This window comes from Gallinula chloropus (genome assembly GCF_964237585.1).
Source record: "Gallinula chloropus genome assembly, chromosome: 12".
In the NCBI taxonomy this organism is placed as follows: Eukaryota; Metazoa; Chordata; class Aves; order Gruiformes; family Rallidae; genus Gallinula; species Gallinula chloropus.
In genome coordinates, this window is record NC_140097.1 from 18,756,257 (window position 1) to 18,781,781 (window position 25,525).

The window sequence follows — 25,525 nt, forward strand, 5'->3', positions numbered from 1 at the left end:
ATCCATTCCCCCTTGTCCTAGCATTATCTACCCTTTAAAAAGTTGATTCCCCTCCTGTTTGTATGTTCCCTTCAGGGACTGGAAGGCTGCAGTGAGGACCCCCACAGCCTTCTCTTCTCCTGGCTGAACAAACCCAGCTCCCCCAGCCTCTTTTCGTAGGGCAGGTCCTCCAGCCCTCTGATCATCTTCATGGCCTCCTCTGAACCCTCTCCAACAGTTCTACATCTTTCTTGTATTGTGGGCCCCAGCTCTGGACACAGTACTCCAGATGGGGCCTCACGAGGGCAGAGTAGAGAGGGACAATCACCTCCCTGTCCCTACTGCCCACCCCTCTGCTGATGGAGCCCAGGATACCATTGGCCTTGCGAGCTGCAAGAGCACACTGCTGGCTCACATTAAGTTTCTCATCCACCAGAATCCCCAAGGCCTTCTCAGCAGGGCTACTCTCAAGAAGCTCTTCTCCCAGTCTGTATATATGTCTGGGATTCTTATATCTTCTTATGAGGTATCCTCACAATGAGGAAAATTTCTCTAGATTAGTAGCTCCATTTTGTCTCCTGCATTTCTTTTCTTTAAATGAGCCCTTGGCAGCTGAATAGCTCGTGCTGGGTAGGCAATGCCTCTTTAAAAGTGAAGGAACTTTCTTTAGGCTCAAAATTAATTCTCATTTGTCACAAACGGAGCATTTCCTTTTCTCGCTTGCTTAGAAATAGATTGTTTTGCTGAATTTTGTGGTTGTAATAGTGAGTTAAAGAAAGATCTGGGGTTTTTTAACCAGAGATTTTTAATGTAAAAATAAATCATAACAGTAAATCTCAGTGAAAAATGTATTTTAAACAATCTATAAAGCAATAATTCTACATCTAAAACTACCTGTTCCTAGAATTACCATATCCTGCTGCTTCAGACAGCAAGTGCTTTATACATTAGTAAAAAGGGTGTAGGCTAAACCTTTTGCAGCTCCTGACAATTCTCAGCCCTTCTAGGGCAAGGAAGGCTTTACCTTCCCATTCAAAATATAAAGAAATAAATACACATTTTATTACAAACTTTTCTTGGAGGTGTATTCATGTGTGAACTACAGATTTTTGGCATCTTAAATTTTCTTGAACTCAACAGAATTAGGAAAGTGTTGCTTAAACTAGACCTAAACTATACTTAGAGGAACCAAAAGCAGGGTAAATTCTCTCAGAACCTTAATTTGCATTGAAAACAGGTTTTGATTTGACTCAAGACATGACTTTAAGTCCACATTTCCAAAGTGACTTAAACTTTTGCCTCATATTCTGCAGAAATGGGATTCCCAAGTAGATGGAATTCCCTACGTTGCCCCTCAGTGGGATGAGGGCTAACACAGGGAGCGATTAAAACTGCAGATCAGTAATCCTACGTAGATTTGAATTCTTCCAACAAGTATGGCCAAAAAGGGAAAAGGGGACTTTTGAGTAAGCTTTAGCAAGCGAGGCAGATAACCACCAGTTGCAACTGGTGTAAAAAATGAAGGTCAGACAGATAACAGACTGGTCTAGAACAGAAGTAAGCAAATAAAAACAGATTTTCTGTAAGAATAATCCTGGTGACAGATTAATGCTATTTCTTTTTCAGAGAGATGCATCTATGGTGAGCAATACACAATAATCTTAAAATCTCTGTCTCAAAAAGATTTACCCTTCCAAAAAGAATTGTAACATCTTTCTTCTATATGAACCATCATTTTTACTGAGTTATACGGGTCATACATTTGTGGCTGTGGCATTTGAGCATTACTCCAGAGTCAATGTAGAAGACTGACACTTAGCAAAAATGCTAAAATGATATATTAATTTTATTATATGCTCTAACAACTTGCCCTGCTATAATCCCATTATACTGTGATGTAACTTCCCTTTGGATCCTCAAATTCACTTAAGAAACCCTAATTTAAAACCCAAGAGCTTGTAGTTATGTGTATCTGGAGGGATTGTTACATTCAGTGGACATGAAAATCTCACCTAGGAGTTTAAAAAATACCCTTTAAAATACATTTTAGTTTAAATAGATTAGGCTCACTTTCATGACATTGCAGACACAGATCCTGAAACATGCTCAGAACTTCGGGATTGTCAGAGCCGGAATTAATCAACTTCATTGCCTGGGTGGCAATACTAGGAAGGGCTGGATTTCTCTTGTGCACATCACCTCAAACTCCTTCCATTTTAGATAAAGCTTCATTTATGCTTTGGTTCCCCCTGCCACTGAAGTCAGTGAATCTTGACAGTGACTTAAATGTGAATGTGTCCGAGCCATTAGCAGTCACACATTGGAAACTAATGGTTCTGTTTGCCATCAGTGGCACACAAGCCTAGATTGATTTATACATACGATTTCATCATGACCTGATGTGAATGGATACTGAGAAAATAAAAATCTACCCACATTTCACCACATATAAAACTAAATGTTAGAGTCTTTCTAAAATTATTTTTATGCCCAGAGAAAGTAGATCAGACTTTACTCTTTGTACTAAAAATAGATTTCTTTTAGCGAGTATCTTTTGAATGCAAATACGTAAGCAAGGGGAAAAATACCAGTGAAAAGAAAATGAACAGACATTTCAGAAAGGTTTCAAAGTCTAACAAGTGGCCACCTCCCTCTAGAGCAGCTGCTGTCTCCTTATTCATTGCACATTACATTATAATAAAGCATATGGTGGGGAGAGCTGGCAAGTAGCACTTCCTTTCCTGTACTGCTTCAGCTCAAAATCTATATGCCAAGACTAGTCTCCTCGCAGATTGCTCTCGACACTCCTTTGCAGAAGCTGCTGGCTTTTAAAACTTCCTACTGTGATGTGGCTAAATTTATTTCTTGCTGAAATCCGCAGTTTGTGGCACCTGGAAAACAATTAAAAGGACAGCCCAAAGGGGTTACTTTTGAATAATTAACTACTTACAACTTCATTGGCTCCTCAGAGAATGACAAGCCTTTGACACCACACGAGAGAAAGTCTTTGAACTGTGATTTGCAACTAGGAACTTTGTCTTTCTGCCTGCACTTTCTCAAGTGATCAATGAAAGATCTTTTGCTAGTCACAAGACAGCAACATACTGTACAATCTTCTACTGATTCAGTATCTTCCTCCAATAACTACTTCACACAGATCCTTGGAAAGTGTTTTCAAATGTTTCTTCTGAGTCTTTATATTATTTATGTAATAATGATATTTCAACTGTTGCAAATACTTGCGTGTGAAACAAACTGCAGACAGATGTTAAGAAAATAGTTGTTAAAACTAACAAATCAAAATAGGTTTCTAGGTCAAAGTACAGATGTATTATTAAGGCTTAAAAATACGAACCCAAAAGCTAGTATTGACCTAATACTGAATTTGGATTACAAAAGGAATTTTCAGAATTACTTCACTGGAAAATAATTGAATAATAAAACGGGTTAAGAAGGAAGAAAGATTAAACTGTGGGCATAACTTAAAAGAGGTGCTTCAACTTTTAAAATTAGATGAGGAAATTAAAATGCTCCCATTTTTACCGTAACACTTATTAAACCACATTTTTCTCATTGGTCATTTTGATGTGAAAAGAGAGGACCTGGCAAGAAGATCCAAGTGGTCTTTCCAAATTAAAATGTTAGAATTTCATATATTATCTGAAGTCTTCATTTATTTTATGTTCTTCTCTGCTGTTCCCCAGATTAAACCAGACCTTTAGAATAATGACTGTAAATAAACCAATTTTATTCAGATTAAAAATGAACTTTGTTAGAATATTGTATCCATATTGAATGTTCCATTTTAACCCCGTTCACAAAAGGCTAACAGAGAGAGGAAAATATATTTTTTAAACTAAATTATGAAGTTTTCACTCTATGCTTCATTGATTCAAAAAAAGGAAACTGGACCAGAATACGTAGGAATTTTGTCTGTGTATGTAAATATTCTATATGTAAAATTTAAGATAACTGAGTAGGATGAATGCTATTCGAACCACGTGATGTTTTATGTTTTAATTCCTAACACCTTAAAAAGGAGAAAAACTAAAAAGCTGTAGGACTATCAGAGCTATTCCCTTGTTACATAATTTGATTCAGTGGTTTAATGGAAGACATCTAAAGGGAGATTAAAACATGCTAATTATGTAATCAAATGTATCAGCTTTTTGTAGATACAGGTTTATTCAACTGACCTCAAGCTAAACCAAGACAGATTTAGAAATGACTGTTTGTGTTGGAGAAAAACTTGAAAATGTGAGGACTGAGTGCTTTCTAGCCAAGGATTAAGAATCTTGCTGAATAAAGTTTTCAATTAAAAAAGGGAAAAGGTTCCAAAAAATGAGTTGAAAATAAAGAAGCACTAATACTAGACATCACCTGCTCTAGCTTTCATTTACGGTTTCTCTGAGATCCTGTTAACTACATAAGTTCAATAGCAGCACTGGTATTTTCTGTCTTTCATAGTACAGCCATTTCCAAAGACCCTGCACCCCAGCTATAACTTGGACTCTGGTTGCTAAACACCAGAGATGAGTTCACTTTATCCTCACTTTTGATCTTTAACGATTTGTTCTTGTTTTCTGACTGCATCACCTCTGCGTAACCACATTGCAGCGCACAACCCTGCGTAGGAACACAACAGAAACTCCGGTAACGCCTGGCTGGAAACAGGCTGAATTTGACAGGCAAAGGTTCTCCTACAGAATATTTTTTTCCTCTTTCACTTACTGTTTAGAAAGGTGACTCCATAATCCTATTTGACTTTTCCCTAACAATACTGTGGATCTGTCCTTTGGTTTTACTGAACTTCTGCCCACATTGTACATTCGATGCTATCTCAGCACATAGCATGCTGCTGGCACTCTGGGCAGAACACAACTGGTGTCCAAACATCTTACCAGATTTCCTGAAAATCCTTTTCTAGATTCCAACAAAGAAAAACCAAACAGCATCCTAATGCTGAATTTTACTACAAATACCTGGCATCAGCTCTATGCTGTTAAAATGCTATCAATTTGTTTTTCTAAGGTCTTTACTTAGGAAAAAAAAAGAAGTCTTTTTACCTTGTGGAGATTCTGATCATTGCTACGCTTGTGGGCACATCTAGAATAAAACTATTGACTTGACTGACAAGGAATAGCACAATTTGTTCTCAAACTGTTTAGAATTTTAAGTCATTTTTCGTGTTAATGATTACCAAGTTGCCTCTGTTTTACATAGAGCACAGAAAGCAACATGCTTTCTGATAATATACATGCTATTTTACAACACACAATCATCACTGCAAGGTACAATGCTGTTGACATTCACTTAAATGAAAGTCAAAAGTCAGTTTAAATTGGGGTCAGCATAAGGGATTGAAAAAAGAACAGTTAACAACTTGGAGCTGATTGCATAATCGTTGTGGCATCAGAAGAAGTGGACTGCGTTAACCTTACACGCTTGATTTAAAGCCCAACATTTAAAAGTTTAAAGGTTTGATAGGGTTTTTTATGTTATGTACACTTCTGAGTAAACCAACATATGTGTTCCCATTCACTTGCATTATGCTTGTTCATCAGAAAGTAAAATTTATCTCTTTACCTTCAGAGGATTAATTTTTCTTATACACTAAACCAATACAGGTCTCTTCCTGTACTTCCTGCTTAGCTCAAGCTAAGCATTTCAGTTCCAAAGAAGTAGAGGACCACATCCCTTAAGGATGGTGAGCTTCTAAAATCCTGATTTTGATCAGCTTGTTCCATAATGCATCATTTTTCAGGTCTCATGACTACACATTCATAATTTCAAGCCCCACAGTACGTACATTTGGCTCTACACCAGACAACAAAAGATGTATGGGAACTCTTTAATAGGTGCTGTACATGTTTCAGTGACAAAGTCTGGGCATATTTTCTAAATATAATAGGATTTGTGTTTCACAAGGTACATAATGGTGCTACACAGTGCTGTACAGAAGCCATAGAAATATTGCAGAGTGGCATGCAATGTGACTTCAGGAATGCTAATACAGCTTATCTGAAATAAAGGGGTACAGGCTTAAACAAGGAATTGGATTATAAAGGCTTTCTGACAGAGGGGAAACTCATGAGGGAAAAAAAGATGACTTTCATCTCTAATGGTGGCATGTATTTCTTGTGTGGAGATTACCAACAGCGTGTTTTGTAGAAAGAGAATCAGATAGGAAGACTGAAGCAGGCAGTAATAGGAGGAGGGAAAAGTGCTTTTGGCAATTTCCTCCTTCGTTACCAAGTCTCTCCCTTTTTCTTTAAATACTTCCTACATTATATAGGCACTTAAACAGCTCCAACACAGACATGGAGTGTTTGAATCCAAAAACAGTGGAAGCAACAGGTTTTAAAACAAAATAACAATAAAAAAAGGTTTTACATAGATGTGTATTGGTAATCTGCACTGGTAATCAAGCACGTCAGCAGTACTCCCAGCACAAAATAGGACTAAACCATTGGATTATATGGAGAGGGAAATAATAAATGGATCACATATATATCTAAATTTCAACACTCCTGCCCTGAATTGATGTGTTCTGTATTTCTGTTATGAAAAGACTGGAAAAGGAGATAAAACATATAAATCCTTTTGCTTCCCATTATCCACAAAGCCCTAATACCCACAGCAGGTCCATTTCTTGGAAAAACACGCCCCAAGTCAGTCACCTCAAGTTCTCCCTATTTACTCTAGGCACCAGTAGCCTGTCGTAGAATCCCAGACTGGTTTGGGTTGGAAGGGCCCTTAAAGCTCCCCCAGCACACCCCTGTCATTGGCAGGAGCACCCTTCACTAGCCCAGGGTGCCCAAAGCCCCATCCAACCTGGCCTTGAACCCTTCCAGGGATCCAGGGACAACCCCAGCGTCCCTGGGCACCCTGTGCCAGGACCTCCCCACCCTCACAGGGAAGATTTTCTTCCTTATATCTAATCTCAACCTCCCCTCTTTCAGTGTAAAGCCATTACCCCCTGCCCTTGTAAAACTCAAGGCAACTTATTTGAAATCTTGACTGACAGGCACTGATTTGTTAGCCAGCCTGATACACATCCCAGATCTAGACAACCTAAAGGTTGAAGTATGTTTCACCATTCGTAAGAAATATAAAATCTGAAGACTAAAGACAGAAATATAAACAACATTGTTTAATAGTAAAGTTACACATTTGTATTGTTACTTAATAGTAGTAGTAGCAGCAAGGATGCCTTCTCACTGAACAAGCTACTGTACAGCCCCTTCATTGCCACCTGTTGCACACGAGTAGCAGTCTCACACCATTTAGACCTCTAATGCTACAGCAAAATCGTAGTCACCAAGTACATTTATATTACTCATCAAGCCTCAGTCAGGAGCCCAACTCGCTGGCAGCAGAAACTCTTACAGCCATAAGATAACCTTCCTACTGCTCATGGGAGATTGACCAGGACACCCTGCTGAGCTCAGTTACTCGGCAAGGAATGAGTATCAATGGAGCAGCAGTCTAGCAGACTGCCCTGTCACACGTTGCACCCTTCAGCTCACAGGAGTGACAGCACTGCCACTCAGCACTGCTCCCCAGCACAGGCCCCGATCTCATCACTTCCCAGCCATTTAGCTATCAGATTTGCTCAGACTTCCTAGGAAATTGGTAACAGGAATTCTTGACTCATCAGTGTACAGGGTGTAGGAAACAGTATATCTGTACAGTAGCCAGGAGGATGGAATTATTTAGGTACAACTGGCATGATTGGATCTGCCACAACAGTTGAAGGATATTCAAATCCAGGCTTCCTGTATCAGATTAGCTCTGATGCAGGGCAATTATTTAATTTTTAGGAGGATATTTATTTAATTTTTTTTAATTATCTGAAGACAGACCTGAAAATGATGCAACAATCTAATTAATTAATGCATTGCTGTGGTACCATGTAATTCTCTTTGCTAGTACTTCAGATGGACACAAATTTGTTCAGATAATATACAAAACCAGCGCCTTTAAACATCTCTTGTTGCCTCAAATAATAGCAAAGCAATAATCATGTAAAAAGGGGCCAGCTGTAATTATGTAATGTATCAGCATGACATTTCCTATCGACATGGAGAAGTTAAGAGAACAGCAGTGATGTGGCTCAGTGAATATGGACTCATGCTCGTTTCAGCTCACATAACAGGAACAAGGAAAAAAAGATACTACCCATAAATTCCCCCAAGAATGATTATGAAAGAAGATTAAATCATGCATGAAGAACAGACTGAAAGGCTGGTGTGACAGTCTCTACTCCCTCTCATGGACTGTTACCTATTTTTACATTCAAAGAAAGCTAATACTTTGTCCTTCATTTTATTAGCAAATAATTACATTACTCTCTTAGTTTGAAGGACAAATATACCTTTGATTCTTTTGAATAATAAAAGGATAAGGCCAAAAAATACGACCACAAACAGGAAATCTGTTTCTTCTTTTCACCAGGTAAAGGTAGAAGATGAGTATGTCAGTCCTGTATACATTTTTCACACTTACAGAGCAGGTGAGGCTGGCGGGCACCAGCCTCTCTCTTTTCAGAGGCCAGCTAAGCCCAGCAGCCCTGCTAAAGCAGGCCCCACAGAGTTATGTCCAGTTGAGTTTTCAATACCTCTAGGGGGGGAGACTCAACAACCTCTCTGGACAACCTGTGCCACTGTTTGGCCATCCTCACAATAAAATGTGTTTTCTTATGTTAAAATGGATTTATCTGTGTTTCAATCTGCTGTCACTGCCTGTTTGCCTTTCACTGGGCACCACTGAGTTTGGCTCCTTCTTCTTTACTCTTGCCCATCAGGTACTTAAACACACCAGTAAGATCCTCCCGCCCCTTGAGCCTTCTCTTCTCCAGGCTGATCAGTACGCGTTTCCTCAACCTCCAACTTGCATGTCAGGCACTCAGCCTCATCATCCAGATCATTACTGATGTAAACCAGCACTGGCACCCCTTACTGATCCTAATGCTAATGGTACACCATTAGCAATCAGCTTACAGGTGAACTTTGCTGTCATCACGCCCTGCGACCAGCAGTTCAGCCAGCTTTCAAACTCCCTTTTTGTCCACTCTTCTATCCCATACCTGAAGCGCTCAAGTCATGCTCAAGAACAGAGGTGGCAAGTTAAGAATACAGACAAAACATTTATATTGTCCATGCCCAATTTTCAGACATGCAAAATGTTGACCCTTATGAGCAATTTTCATTGTCTGTTTGGGAATATTACTCCTAAAGGGCTTGTTAGAACTAATCAGAAGAAAACCCCATATTTCCTTCAGCTTCACAACCAGAGAAAAAGTGGGATAACTGTAGTACGAAGGATATCTGAGGTAGTTAACAAAGCTGAAGGTAACTACATTTATAGCTGTAATTAACTTAACTGAACCTAGAGCAAGGATTCCTGATTTCAAATTATGAAAACATTAACTGATAACTTAAAGAAATCACCGGTGCCTTTTATAAGGTCCTGCACATCTAAGTGAAGCATACTTATTCTAAGGCACTGAGCATTAACATGTTGTATTTATAGATTGTGGTTCATTAGTGGTTCTGTAATCAAAAGATGTTATTCCTTTTCATTCCCCAATCCATTCTGGTTCTCTCATTTGAACTTTTTCCTTTTGTAATAAATAGTCTATATTTCAAGGTTAAAATAATTGAAATAGAAAGTTGGATGTCTTTTAATTTAAAAAATAAAAATAATTTGCAAAAATCTCTCAATTCCAAATGACAAGGGTGCATGGCTGAATTTAAACACAGGTCCATTAAAACACCACATTAAAGTGCAAAGAATGAACTCTGCCTTGTTATGACACTACTGATTAATCATACTTATGATTAGGACGCTCCAGCTTTAATGTTTCCAGATTAGATCAAACTGAGCTATACAGACACAGATCTGTCTCCGCATGTTCCCCAGGAAAGTCTTGTTATAATTATTATACTAAATGATGTTATTTATCTGAATGTAGGGACTTTCCTATTGTTATGGCTGAATCAAAACCATCCATATGTTCCTTTATAACGTATTATGTAATGACAATTTGGCTCTCAAATTTTGAAAATGAGGTATTTCATTTCCAAATTAGGACACTAAAAATCTCCTCTTGTCCTTTTGAAGAGTCCCATTCCCAGGGAACTGGCAATTGTTAGATTTATACTAGTGCCATTCCAGCTTTGTTTAAGTGCAACAAGAACCATTTGACAAGTAACCTATATAATCAAAATAATTAGACACAGCAATTGTTATTAACTTACTTTAATTAACAACTAATTTACTTTAAATATAGCCTAAGTACAAGGTTGCTGTTAAAATGAGCTATAAAAAAAGAAGTGAGAGCATGTTTCTCCCCCATTACCAATATCGTTAGGACACAGACCAGTGACGAATGTGCCATTTCTAAACCACAGTGATTAAAATTAAGAACAGATTAACAGATTTTATAACTTTCTGATAATTTGTTCCACATATTTGGCAAAAGCTTGCTACTTTTTCATGAATGACAAATGAGCTGAACATTTGTCTTTAATTGCACACAGAAATTGCACTTCATTGCAGAATTGTAATTGGTACCTCCGTAATGACAAGCCAAACATCTGCTACCTTGGTTTAGATCTATTAAACTGAGGTTTTTTACTGCATGCTGATATTAGACTGTCTTCATTAGTGTTGCAGACACAGAAAACAGAGACAGGAGACAAACTGGATAATGTTGAGCTGATCAGGTAGTGAGAATTCAATTTCAAGGCAACGTCTGCTGTTTAAAAAGTGTATTTCCAAATTAGAACCAATGCTAGGGGTTTTGCCAACATTAAGGGCATTAATGCATCTGTTTTAGGGCTGAAGCCTCATCTTTTAGATTTGAGAAAACAGAGATACATGTTCTTTAGTTATAGCAATGATCTAACGAGCAGTTGCACATTTGGAAAATGTCCTTTGAGTCACTTCAGTACACACTACACTAATCTATCAACAGATTTCTCCCTAACATCTGAAGACTTTTTCTCACCAAGTTTGCCTATGAAAAACCTGACTGAATGTTTCTGAACACGTCATCACTGAAATTCCAGTTCATTATCTTCCTCACTTTTAATTAACTAGTTAACTCTCAAGATCAATCATGTTTGTTTTTTTTTTTTTAAAAAAAAGGCAAAACCACTTCTGCTGGAAGCCTGAAGTGCTCCTCATGCCTGCTTTCTCCTAGCCACTGTACATGAATTTCAGCACAAAGTTGTGGAGTGCACACCATCTATCCCATGCAATATAAATACACTAATGCTCGTTTTCTTTGCATAACTATCTATGCTTTTCTCTAACTGGAACTGGAAATTCTTGTAGTGCACTGTAAACATTAAGTTATCAGTTGAGGCTAAAAAACCCCACAAAACCCCCCAAAACCCAGTGCCACTACCTGAAAAATGACCAAGCTGTACAAGAATTTTATAATCACATTAAATACCAGAAAATACATCATGCCTTTACACATGCACCTCCAAATCTTGAAGTTCAAGAACTGAAATAGTATTTACAGGTAGCTGACCTGTGCATAGAGTCTTTGTTTGCATAAAACTTACCAATACTTTGGATTCTCTACTTTTCTACTGAATGTATTTCAGGAAGGAAAATTCAGTTTCTATAAAGAGCAAAGCAAAGCTAAAATCTGCCTTAAGACACACTGCCTTTCTGCTTGCTGTATGATTACAAGCAATTTGTATAGTTTAACGAGGTAAATTTAGTATGTGCAAAGCAAATCTAGCCACATGAAATGTAAAAGGAAGGTATTTTTTCACTTGAGCTACTGATTATAGCCCCTCATAATTACAGATCTCTGTTAATAGAATTTATTTCCACAGTAAGGAAAGGGTTCTTCAAGCACCCATTTCGAAATGAGCCTAAACCCACTAACAGCAGCCAGGTCTCTTATCATAGAAAACGTACTCCTCTCGAAATCTCTACTAGCACGTATCAGCTGAACTTATTTTTCATTTGCTTTTGGTTAGTTTAGGGATTGTGGGGGTTTTGGAGAGGCAAATGCATGAGCTCAAGTGTATATAATACGTTAGAGCAATGCTTATCTAATATTTTCTCAGAGGGATTTTTTTGCGTGGTTGGTGGGTAATGTTTGAGATGCATTATAAATTCAGTCCTCTGGCCAGGCCCTCTCCTTGTCAGGATATGAAGAACGATGTCTTTGCTGGGCAGCGCAGCAGACTGCGAGACTGCAGCCAATTTTTATCCGATTATTCATTCGGAAGGAAATGGGACAGGAATGATGGAAAGGTTGAACATCCTGTCCTTTATAGGATATTTCTCACAGAAAATCTTGTCTCTCACCTCTTCCAAACAGTCCCTAGCACACCAGCAGTGAGCACTGTCAACCTTTCTTCTTTGGAGTCATGGGAACTGTAAGGTAACTTAATTCTTTGTCCACTTGAATAAGTAGAAACCACAGAAAAGTGACAGTAGTGTAAGAAATATGCAGTGGAACTTTTTAACATGCTCAATTTCATTCAGTATTATGAACAATGAGCTACATCAGCTGCCCAATCCTCATTCACCATTTCAGTTGGACGTGATGTGCCAGTGTTTCCATAACATCTTGCCAGTAGCCAGCCATACTCTTTTGCTGTCTGTGTTTGCACTTAGACACGCGAGACGGGTTTGTAGCAGTACTTATCCCAGCTGTCCAGAACTTCCTTCTAGAAGCTTAATTTTACCATGCAAGGTGTCTGTCATTTCTTCAATGACGTTAAACATGCAAAACGATGCTAAAACAGAATAGTTTTGACTATGTTAAAATATCTAGCAACCTTTCCTTCAAAAACACTCTGTTTTCTCTCCCAGACTCCAGCTGGGAAAAGGATTTTGTGTAACGGGTGCCTTCTGCCTGTCAAAGTCATATGCCCCTGAGAAATCTGATCCATCATAGTCCTATGCCTTTGACAAGGCAGAGCCCCTTGTAGTTTGCTCAGAGTCTCTGGTTACAATTCTTCAGAACCCCATCCATTCTAGGGATTTTTCTGGTTTATCTGGCACCATCTCCAAAAGCAGAAAGGCCATAATTTTTGGATACCTTCCCACCCTCACTTGTAACTAACACAGAAATATGATTGATTGGAATGCTGAGGAGCCAAGAGCTTCACATACAAGAAGAGAGCACTGGAAGCTTGAAAGAAAAATTAGCAGTGGGGGCTCACTGCATAAGAAGGCAGGAACTAGAACTTGAGGCACAGGTTTTTTATTTACTGTATAGTAATACCAACTGTCTAGGACTAGCTGTGACTCAAAAGAAAAATATGTAGTAAGAGAAATATAATAAGTCTTAAGCGCAATTCAATTCACACAGAATAGCAATGCCATATAGCTTTTGCTGATCTGGTTTATTTTAGGCATTGTACCAGTTGAGAAGTTTGGGGCTGGTTTGGGGGTCATCGTCCCCCCAAGGAATAAACCAACTTGAAGTTCTGAGAGTAAGAAAAAAAAGCTTACTAAAAACTATGTAATATGTAATATACACTATATATTTACTTAACATGTATCTGAAAGAAAAGAAATGCTCTATTTCATGAGAAGGTGATTCACCTACCACAGTTTTGTAATAAGCCTGTTTATGTATCATTCTCTGATTATAAAACCACTAGCATTTTCTGTAAAATTGGTATTAAATTATTGCATTTGAAATTATTATCTTCCTGTTCCTGATGAGAGGGAACACAAAGAAAACCTAAGGTAAACAGATGTGCCTGAAGTAAGTGGTTTACACCCACTCATGTAAAAACAAAAGCTCCCATTGGGAAAGCACAGTCCCTGATAATATCCCCTACAAAGTGTAAACACTAAATTTGAACCAGCATATCAATCAGCTCCAAAGTGCAATGGCTTTATCTCAGTTGGGTATCACAGGTAGGAAAAGAAGTACATATTGTGAACATATCATTCATTGTGCCAGCATACTTTATTAAAAAAAAAAAGTTGGTCCTAAAAATGATAAGACAACACTAAACAATATTTGTGTATCTAGCTGAAACCACTCTGGAATACCTGGCAGAACATGTGACTTTTACAGCCTGCCTTTATCAATATGGGTATTTGGAAACAGCTGGCTATTATCCCTGTAAGTGAATCACTTTATGCCAGTACAAGGGGGAACTAAGAACATGGAAGTAAGATAAATAACCTAAAAGAATATCCTCTGCAAGGCAATAGGAAAAACAGACATTGCACCATATCTAGATTAAAAAAAAAAAAAAAAAATCTAATTTACTCATTTTCACACAAGCAAGCAGGGAAAAAAGTTAATGTGGTAAATGATATTATGGTAAGAAAAAGCTTCCAAGTGACTGTCAGTCCCGTTTATAATCTTGCAGTGATTATTTATTCCAACAGGAATACATGGAATGCACAGCTACCAAACTGAGAAGGCAAAGGAGGCCAGTAGGAAGGAGGTTGTTATTACCTTGCTTTCTGTCACATGAAGAAAGTATAGAAATATAATTTAACTTGAGCATAAACTTTTAGCTACTATGAGAATAATCTGTCATGCTACTCTGTACAGCATTGGGATTATTTTATCTATCCATCTTCTGTCCCTGTGAGTGTTTGTTGTGAGGCAGGGCTGTCACCGCTTTCTTTAGAGAAAGAGACTAAAACCAGGAAAAGAGTTGTCAGGAGCTGCAGTCCTCTAGTTGCTAAGTTCATTTACAATTGTTGTTTACTGTATGAGAACTTGTGTGATGAAACCAGCTCTGTCTGGGCGCGTTTCTCTCCCCTTCTCTGCCTGTAACGTTTCTGCGACAGGGGAAGCCTCCCTTCCCTCTGACAGCCCGGCGGGTGATGGAAACACACAACCTTCCAGAGAGCCTAACAATGTCACCGGCAGATTTACCGGATGGCTCTGCTCTGATCTCTGGTCCCTAATCCCTCCCACATAAATCCAGCCCACAGACAACTGCCAAGATGCTTTCTGGGCGGCTGATTCCATTCTCCTCACATACAGCTCTCAGAAAAGGAGATTTTATTTAATAAAAAAACAGGAGGGGAGAGGAAAGCAGCATTCTGCTCCCAGGACAAAGACCCTGTGTCCTGATGGCAGAGCACACGGCTGGGATAACAACATGTCCTGTGCTTTACACATGCAAGTAGCCTTTTCTAAACACAGTTATTTCAATTATTAACTCAATAGCTAATTTAGTGAGAAAAGCTGTATTTGTACCTCTTATTATATAAAATTTCAATGATAAATGATGTGTGAAGATCATTATTCTCTGCTAATTACCATTCCTAGAAGCAGAGATAATGAACTATGTGATCCATTATCTCTAATAATTATTATTTACACAGTAAATAATATGCACGCTATAGGTTGGGGGTTTTTCCTGCCTAGCTTGTTCTGAGAAAACGCTTACCAAGGATTTTATGAAAAAGGCTTCAAGAAAATTTTGTTGGGCATTTTTCTGTGGGTGATACTGTCTTGTTATACAGAGAAAGATACTTTCTTTGTCTGCATTGACTGGTCCCATCTATAACTTGTATCTACATTATATGGTTGTGTAACACTCTGGAAACAAAATACTGAAAATAAAACAAAGATAAAATCATATCTATAACAGTAATAATTTTTCCCTTAAAGTAGAAACTATTACAAAATATACAGATTTTTAGGAATCTGGTCATGCAATTTTCAATCAAATAAAAGTTTTATTTTTAACGGAGCAAATGTACCATTTAGCCAGAGACCCAGAAAGGCTCCAGAAAACATTTAATGCCATCACCTGAGCACTTGAAAAACAAGAGCATGTACAGCATTCTCAATTTTCCACTAACAAACTACCCTGCTGAGACCAGACAGTGAGGACTTACAAGACAATCCTCACATTAGTTCAACAGCCTTACTGACTTGAACCCAATCCTACTGAGCTGGAAGATGCCACCCTGAAAATCATACACTGATTTTCTGCATGACTTTCTGCAAAGCAGATTCTCCTCCGTGCTCCTCCTCCTGTCATACATTTGGTTACTTAATGTACACCTAAGACCACAGAACACAAATGAGACCCTGGAGCAGAGCCTCACGAGCTCACACAAATTTACTTGGTTTTAGGAAGTGAAAAAAAATACTATCTTTGAAAATCTGCCAGCTGAGAATTCTCCCCTCGGTACATTTTTCTGTGACATTTTCTGGACAGCTTTAAGTACACTTCAAGTAGAGGGGTCTGCCATTCCAAATGTAGTCCTTAGTGACAGTGCAGGAGCATGATTCAAGCCTGTTGCTCCTTCCTCTTGCCACCCTCATCCAAAGCCAGATGACACTGACAACAAGCCAGTCAAGTGTCATTACACGGGCTAAGCTTCAAAAATTCATGTACTGATTTCCAGGATTATTATGTAGTAATAAAACCTTCCACAGATCTGTCCTTACATACAATGGCTGCTGAACAGCGCTTCTCCTCATCCTTCTCAACCTTAACACACAAGTTGCTGAAATCTTGACACTTTATCTATGGGTGGAATTTATTTCTGGGCATTGCCCAGAGGAATGAAAGCAGAGGTAAGAAAACCATCACAAAGGATGGTGTCTGCTCAGGTAGTCATCAAACCCCAGTCAAACCTTTCCATTCCAAAATGCCCAGTGCAAACCTCCCTGCGGATGGCATGTGCAACGCTGGACAGGAAATGCCGCGCGGTCAAGCAGGGAAAGCCACAAAGCCATGAAGGGGATGCACGCTATGAAGAACACGTGAAAGCTCTGCTGCTGCCAGATCATTTATCACCTTTCTTCCTCAGGGTCCAGCTCTACTTTTTTCCCCCTTCAACATGCCCCTGAGAACTGACATCCTGCTTTCTGGAGTTCTCATTCCTTCTTCCACTGCCTCTTCTTCCCCAAAGCTGAGCACCTTTCTTCTACACAAGTCAGCCTTGACCAACAACAGACTGTCTGTCTGATAATGAGGGATCTTTTTCACAGACTGCCAGTTGTATTTGCAGCTCAATGGTAATGGGAGGGAGCTATAGAAGGAATAAAGCAGAATTTGGGCCAGGCCATTTACCTGGGTTGTCATTTAATGTTATTGTAAATGAAAGCTTTCTTCAATCTCTCCTTATTAATATTTTTACTACTTCTGTCCCAATTCCTGTCCTCATTTTCTGAGTATGTGTTTCTGCTGGGGCTTTTGGGTTGTTTTGGGGTTGGGTTTTTTTAAGTATCTATTTTAAATTGGGACACTGTTAAAAACAATGGGTGAACTTATTGGGATAAAAGAAGCATTGATCTGAACCTTCATGTGCAGGAAAACCAAATGGTAAATTTAGCTGTATTTTAACTCAAGGAACAAAGAGTTTGAGAATAGGTTTTAAGTGAACTGTACCTGAGAGTAAAAATATCTTTCCAATTTGAAAATACCAAAATAACTAAGAATGTAGTTTGGAGGGTAAAAGCTATTTTCTTATGGTTTTCCTTTGAATAAAGAAGAGAATTCTAGTGACATCCAATAGCAGTTTCCTTTAGCATGACTGCCCTTGGCAGACAGCTACGATAAAGTACAGGCTCTTCTGCTCTTGCCTCAGGAAATATAAACTCCAGTGCTTTTCTGTTGATACGTATGGCATAATCTGATCTATTGGGGTTTGAGCTTTGTGGAAGAAATGAAATAAACAATCTTTCCTAAACAGTTAGGGTCTCCTCCTTCCCTTCCATTTTGAAAACAAGCCTTCATATAAATACTCAGACACATAAGTATGTGTATACAGACAGATAAAAGAAAAGGTCTGTGCTCTGTCAGACAAGAGCTGGAGAGCTGCAAGCAGCTACTGTTAAAGGACAGGACATTTCAATCCTCTTTCCCATGACTGATAATTTTATACATTAGTGTGGGGAAATGTATGGAAAATTCCATAAACCAGCTCACTATGTCTCAGATTCTCAGTAGGAAACTTCCAAATATCCATATTCCCTGAAACAATTACAGAGCTGTTTTCAAGATATATTGAAATATATTACTACATCAAAATCAATGACATTATAAAAGGTAAAAGGAAATGACAGTAAATTTCTGTTGGCTAAATAATATGTGTGTGTGCATATATATGTACATATATATTACTGTCTAGCCAGTTAAAAAGATAAGATTCATTAAAGTCCAATCTTTAAATTTTATTTTTAAAAAATTGAAATCTGTAAGAGAAAAGTATATTTTGTACTTTGGACACCTTTGTAAAGACCATTTCTGACAGGAACATTACGTCTCCCAACAACCCAGATAGCTGTGCTTTTGGATGCAAATATATTACTCACAAACAAAAAGACCCCTTGACCTGGCTACTACATCCATTTTCTCAGTACTCACTGTAGATTTTACTCTGTACCTGCAAAGCAGCCATTCTGCTGAAGTCTTATTTTCCAGTTCTTTTGCTGTTTCAATTTTGTGAACTGTAAATTCTTCTTACAACTTCCCTATTCTAGGTTAGCTACCTGCCCTGCCAGCCTCAGCCTCCCTCCGCCCCTCTACTCCATGCAGCGCATTCATTCCAGTGTTCTGCAGCAGTCAAAAGGACTGTTTTTTCCTAACAACGGAATTCTGTGCCAAACTCTCTTGAACTGCTTTCAGTATAAAGAAGTCAGAAATATTCTTCCACTTAATAAGATTTTTCATTTACATTCAAGAAAAACTACACAGAGAAGATGGTGCATTAACACCTTCCTTTCTCTCCTAGTGTATCTTAGTGATTGAGCCTATTTTGCAGCTTCATCCTAGTGCTGTGTGCCACCTACCCTCCCAGCTAGCCTGTGTCCTCAGTATCATGCTCCCAGAAAAATGTCCTGTCAGGAAAGCTTGTGGGGAATCCCTGTTCCTCCCTTCTGGGGCTGTTGGGGTCCCAAAGCCATCCCTGCAACCTTGTGAGGTCTGTCTGCACAGTTAAGACCCTCATCGAGGCTGTGGTTGGATTTTGGGTTCTGACACCAACCTGGGCAGCTTCACTATTTTCTTCGATGTCCAGGTCCCATATGCAGATGTGCCTCTGCCATACAATAACACAGCAGACTGCCACTAACGCAGACCTACATACGTTTACCTCATTTCCTAAGTTGGCAGAAGCTGTAGAAAGGAGTGAATGTTTTGAGCTTCTCTGACGTCTCTGTCTCTTTTCCTTTGAGATCCTGAGCTCAGGGTGCTGCTACATTGTGCCACATACTGTGCAAATGCAGGAAATGATACTCTGGATCATCCAAACTGGAAACAGCCCTCCTGACGCAGATCCAGATGCTCACCTAACAGAGGCATAAGGAGCTACTTTGCTCCCTAGGCACCTGTGAAGTGCCAAATGAAATGACTCTGTGAGATCCTAACAGTAACGGGTTTGGATGGGTCTTTTCCACTGGTGCTGAAAATTACTCAACTAAATACTAATTGTGATTTCTTTTTAATATGAATACATTATACCCAACCAGCAAAGAATGTCATCTATGCCCTCTGACAGTTTTCACGCAATTAGAAGAAGAAGAAGAAATACTTTCCTAATTAAAACTGAATCGATGCAAGCAGGAACCCAATGGAAGAGTTCAAATTACTAGTTTCATAGTTGGAGTCTCTATTTCATTATTACTCTGTGATATTCAAGATCACTGTACTTCTCCAAGTGCAATCAAACAAAGTATTCCCAAAATGCAATTTTTTTCCCCGAGTAAGAGGTGCTTTACAGTCCCCATCACAGCTCACATGCAAAAAGGTTTGAAGTCCATGAAGTCCCACTTCCATGTGGGAGAAGTATCTAAGCCATGAACACTGGAAAGGAAAGGTTTCCTGGAGAACAGCTTCACGTAAACAGCATAAAAGCAGCACTAAACTAGCTCTGAAGCTAATGGAATGCAAAAGCAGCTCACCCAGTAACTTAATCCTTGGAAAGCATTAAAAAGAACTATATTTAATGACACTATTGTTCAGTTGGAATAATTTGCGTTTAAATTCTCAGGGAAATTAAAATCTTTTATCCTTAACAGTGACATTATTTTCTTTTTATATTTTTATTCAACAGTTCAATTGCCCCTTAATCAAAAGACAATGCAAGAGGGAATATTTCTCATTCAGCAGAGCATCTTGACTAATTTTATGGTCCCATATGTGATCACTCTGAACAGAAGTTCATACAAAGTGCAATTTACAGCACATGCATAACTAGAGAACTAAAAATAGAATACGTAGAATTCAATCTCAGCGACATAACACTTATATGCCCTTTGGGTTTCAGCTGATATTCACAATTTGATTAAATATGCTTTAAGAATGAGTGTACAAGTATGCATTTGGTATTAGCAGCTAGAAAAATAATTCTGCACACTTCATCCTGGAAACAACTCCCTTATGTATTTTCTCATTGTATTTATTTATGAGTCAGGATGAATGAGGGCTATGGGACTGTACCTTGTATCCTAAACTTTAGCTTAAGCTTGTTAAAAGCAATCAATGAAAATAACTCCTCTGACATTGAAGTTATTCTCGCGGGGTACATACTGCAAAGGCTTGGTCTTATGATGTTGTTATAACAGCTAAAAAAACCCACCATTAATTTTACATAAATAAGTTCCATTAGTTGTCTGATATGCATCCAGAACCAAGGTGATTTCTAGAGGATTTCACTTATCAATTTTATAGAGAATAAGTCTCTGTACAAAGCTAAAAAAGAACTGAAATGGAGACATATTTACTCTTTTTAATAGCACCCGTAACTAGTTTCACCAAGAAGCAATGAAGTCAAGCCAGAGTTAAAAAAAAGAATTAAATTTATCTTAAGACCAAATTGAAATTTTACAACTATTATCAATGAGAAATTTTGCAGTCTAATGAGACTTAATATTACAGACATACCACTCTGGAAAGTCTGATGCCTCCCTATGCACCTTAACTCAGCAACTTAAACCAATTCAGAGAGGCAAAGCTGGTATGGAAGATGAACAGAAGCATTCTGGCACAGTGCTTGATCTCAAGCATTCAATACAAATAGCAAAATGTAGAACAATTGAAGCAGAGCTGACACTGAGTCTTACTTTGCCAGTTACAGCCGACCTAACTACCAGCCAGCGTGCCTGCCTCACTGTCTCTTAGGAACTAGTGGGATTCTGCCAACGTGGGTAACACTCTCTCAAAGCCCTCCCGATGTCATCAGCCAGGACTGATGCTAGTGACTAGTGTGGCCACAGTAGCAGTCACACAAAGTGATGGAAGTACCTATTACCCTTCACCCCAGTTGGTCTGTTACCTCCTTGTCTGAATCCCAGCCATTGTGTTGAGGATGAGTTTGACTATTTCTACAGATGACCTAAACACAGGCTGTAACAACACTGAAATAACTAAGCTGCATGTTCCTCTACCCAACCATCAAATGTTATATTGATTACTGAAAGTCTGATTTACCCAGCAATAGTAAAATACTCTTGCTAATTTACAAATATGCAAATCAGATTCCAGAAAGCCACTGCCATAACATTCCCATACTGAACTCTTACACCACAACACCTGAGCAAGGAAGGTCCATCCTTCATTTCACCTAACCTGGTTGATTTTTGACCTGGACAGATGATAGAAAAATGACAGAGTAAGACTCAGGATTCAGTTGGGAACTGATGCTGCTATTTGGATGCTCGCTGCTGAAACTTGTGTGTCATGAAGTGAGCTCTGTTTTGCTGTGTTTCTGAACCCAGCGTGAGGAAGACTAGCTCCAACTTCAGCTGACTAGAGCTGTTTGTCCTTACAGCACTGGCTGACTTCAGCAGAAGGTGGCAGCTAACTGTGTCTACTCGAGCTGAGGGAAGGAGGCTTTGTGCGGTTCCTGCCCACTCCTGATGTATGAAGTGGCTCAAGCTGCCTCAGGGGCTGGTTCTCCCCCCATTTCTCTTTCCAGAAACCTTTCAGTGAGAAGAGCAAGTGCATCACAGTACAGAAGGCTGCCTGAAGGGTGCCTATGCTGTAGCTTGACACTAGACCCTAAAACCTGCTTCCTCGAGAGTCCTCCATTTGAAAATCACCACCACCTCATAAACACATACCTGCATCAGGTTTCTCCGAGCACCTTCTCCCAAGTGTTATTACTAATACCCAGGTATGTGCACAGGAAGAATTAAAGGAAATACACGCTCCAGCACTCAGCAGTATTTCACCAATTGTTTTCTGTGACTGTATTTTAAAAGACTACTTTTGAAACAAACGTGAAGTGATTGCAAGGCTATTATGCAGCTCAGCATAGAGCTATAAAAAGCACAATACATAAATTCATAAACTAAAAAAGGTATTTGTTCTGCAGTATTAAGATTAAGCTTGACCTTTCAGAGAACAAATCTATTGGAATTGCAAAAGTTTTTGGCCTCTTAATGAGCTCTGTACAGAAGAATCTAATGCCACAAGCAAGCGTGCTATTTCCATTTTGCCCTCCTTCACAGACTGAATAAAATACTTCCAGATGTAGTTCACTTGAAACTAGAATGAACAAAGATCATTAACCTCACTGATTTAAACCAATCCAATTTGTCCTATTTGAGAATTAATTGAAAGCTCTCAGACACACAAAATAATTTTACAAATATGAAGTCTCAGTGAAAAATAGTTTGGTTGGCAAATTCACTGGGCTATGCCAAGCTAACAGCAGCAGGACTTTTAAAATGTGGCATGGTCTTGTACGATATGAGTACATCCCTGGTCCTTAAAAGAAAAACATAAAATACACAGGTTTTCACAGCACTTGTTCTTATTTGAGGACCTCAGCAGTACTTAGCGCTTCACAATTAACAACAGGATGTTATGGAATTAAGAACGCTTACAAAGCCCTCCTCCTGCTATGTTTCATCTTACTGACAGCAAAAGCCTACTTACCAGAATTTTTGTGGTGTAAGCACTGTTGATAGCAATTGCATTAACCAGCAAATCAAGAGTTTTGGCGGGTACAGAATCTGGGTCTGGGATCTCTTTGTAGTGGACATCACCAACATAGGCTTGGACGACCGTCATCCGGTTGGTGGTGAGTGTCCCTGTTTTGTCGGAGCAGATGGCTGTGGCATTACCCATAGTTTCACAAGCATCTAAGTGGCGAACCAGATTGTTGTCCTTCATCATTTTCTAAGGAAAAAGTAAAATAAAAAACCTGCAGGATTTGCCTCCACAGATTTTTAACCTCACTTATAAAAAGCAGAGTCACAGGTTCAGCCTTGCTTAGGGTGCTTTCTGAACAGACCTTTGATCAGGGCCAAGCCCCAGTCACAGCCAGACAAGCAGCGCCTATCCCTGAAGTAATCTTGCCTTTGATAAACTGACACAGTAAACTCAACTGAACAGCATTTTTCTCCCATAATTGTTCTTCATGTTTCTTACCTTGACAGAATAAGCCAGAGAAATAGTGACAGCGAGTGGGAGTCCCTCAGGAACAGCAACCACAAGTACAGTAACACCAATAATGAAGAATTTAACAAAATACTGAACGTAGACAGGAGTGCACTCCGGCAACCACTGTTTCTTGTTGACCACAAACGTGTCAATGGCAAAATATAGTACCAAAATTATCACAGTGATGGCAGACATCACCAAACCTGAAAATAGAGATAACTGGTTACTATAAAACAAAACACAATTAAATCCTTGTGCAATTAGAAATCTGCATTTGATATGAATTTTTTTTATTCTACGTGGTATTTTTCACCAGTACCCACAATGATGATAACAATAAACTTTACAACATAGAAAAAACATTACTATAATAAATTTGCAACAGCCATAGATTCCAGTGAATAAGGAAACACTGAATTCTACTGAACAGCTGAATCATCCTGCATTAATTTTTAAGCACCATCTTACTGCTGCCTTTAAAACTTCTCAGCCAGCCTAGTTCAACAGGGGTTCTGCTGTTGCTTAAGCTACATTTTTTTTTAATTTAGTACATTACTTTGCCTGGTACAATATTTATCTGTCCTTTTAACCTCTGCCTTTTACAAATTACAAGTCTATCCATATTCAAACACTCATCTTTCTTTTAAATAAGCTTATCTTAAGAGGCTTGAGAAAAGGAGTCTGCTGTAGTTTATGTTGCCGTGCAAAATACTTTAGAAACGTCCTACAGATGTGTCTGGCTGAATACAAGGAGGCAATACTGCAAAATTTTCCCCAGAAGAGCTTTGGGGTTTTTTTACATGTGATAAATCACAGTATTTCCAAGGTTTTCCTTCTCAAAGTGATCTGTGAAAACAGCCTAGTTGTATGAGGAGGGGCTCAGAAGTAGAAAAGACAGTTGTACTTAGAGATAGTAAGAAATATTTCACGGAATTCACAAAAGATCCCAGGGACTTAATATGTTCTCCCAGTGCCACAGACAGCGCTACGGTAGCATGCCTCCTCCACAGTTTTGTTCCTGGATTTGAGTATGCAAATAACTCTAGTAGAGCATCTTTTTGGCCTTGCTATGATTACTGCTATTTGGCAGGCTTCTATGAAGCAGTTAATCCTGCATTTCAGAATAAATTCATTTCTCTCTAATGAGGTCACGAAGGAGAATGTTGTGAATTGCATGTCTTGACCGAAGTTAGAAAAAAATTTGCTCAGTTGAAGGATCCTAAGGTTGGCAGAAAACACATGAGTTGGGGGGGATCACCAAATGCCAGAGGATAAAGGAAAATCCATTAAACTACCGTATAGGCAAATACTCATGGCAACACAAGACATCACCATATATTGCCCAGTGACAAAGAAAAAACAACACATGAAGCAATGATTAAATAATTTAATTCAAATTACGTGCCACATTCTGGTTAGAAATCCCTATACAGTTACTTTTAAGGTGATACATGCCTGCTGAAAGACCAGAGAGGGCAATAATCAGAAAGCAATGCAGAAAGGTAGCCAATCCAAGTCATGATCATGAGATGTGAAACTTTCCTACATCAGTGCATACTGTTGTACAGCTAGCAACAAAGCAGACAAGCTTGAGGAACATGAAACTGGGCAAAGCATGAAAATTAGATATTAAAGAGATGAAAACCATGGATTCCAAGTCATGCACTGTTCAGGCAAAGAGGCATCGTGGGTTTATGTGATGAATGAAGTGTAATGAGCTTGAAAAGGAATAAGAAGAAATAGCAGGGGTACAAATCAGGCAGGTAAAGAAGGATAAAGGAGACTGAACAGAGGTAAAGTTAGGAAGCTCTTGGAAGGCTTTAGCCAAGGGTCCGGACACGGATCAAGATCTCGTTAACACCACGAGAAAAATAAACCTAATGAACATTATGTCATTAATAAAGATTTTCATTTTCTACCTAAATGTTGGTGAAGAAGTGCTACTTCTGACAGTAGGGACCAGATGGTACTGGGTACAAGAGTCAACCGACATGTCAGACTGGGGTAGAAGGCAGGAAGATGGATATTAAGAGTGACCAGAATGATTTGAGAAGCCGTAAGAGGGAAATGCTGGGTGAGTGATACTTTGAGATGGTATTAGAGATTCTGAACCTGTGTACTACGAAGTTTTATGGGGAAAGGAAATTAAATATGTAATTACTGTGCTAGGGAATACT

General features: G+C 38.9%; 1 protein-coding gene across 8 annotated transcripts in view; it reads right to left on the reverse strand.

Moving 5' to 3' along the window:
* ATP2B2 (ATPase plasma membrane Ca2+ transporting 2) overlaps nucleotides 1–25,525 on the reverse strand; it is a gene marked incomplete at its 5' end in the record, with an annotated part of 171,284 nt that overhangs the window by 47,633 nt on the left and 98,126 nt on the right. For all 8 annotated transcript variants that reach the window (XM_084269387.1, XM_084269386.1, XM_084269385.1 and 5 more), the window contains 2 exons: nucleotides 22,842–23,084; nucleotides 23,337–23,551. In XM_084269387.1, the coding sequence (XP_084125513.1) occupies nucleotides 22,842–23,084; nucleotides 23,337–23,551 (458 nt within the window). The remainder of the gene's footprint in view (nucleotides 1–22,841; nucleotides 23,085–23,336; nucleotides 23,552–25,525) is intronic.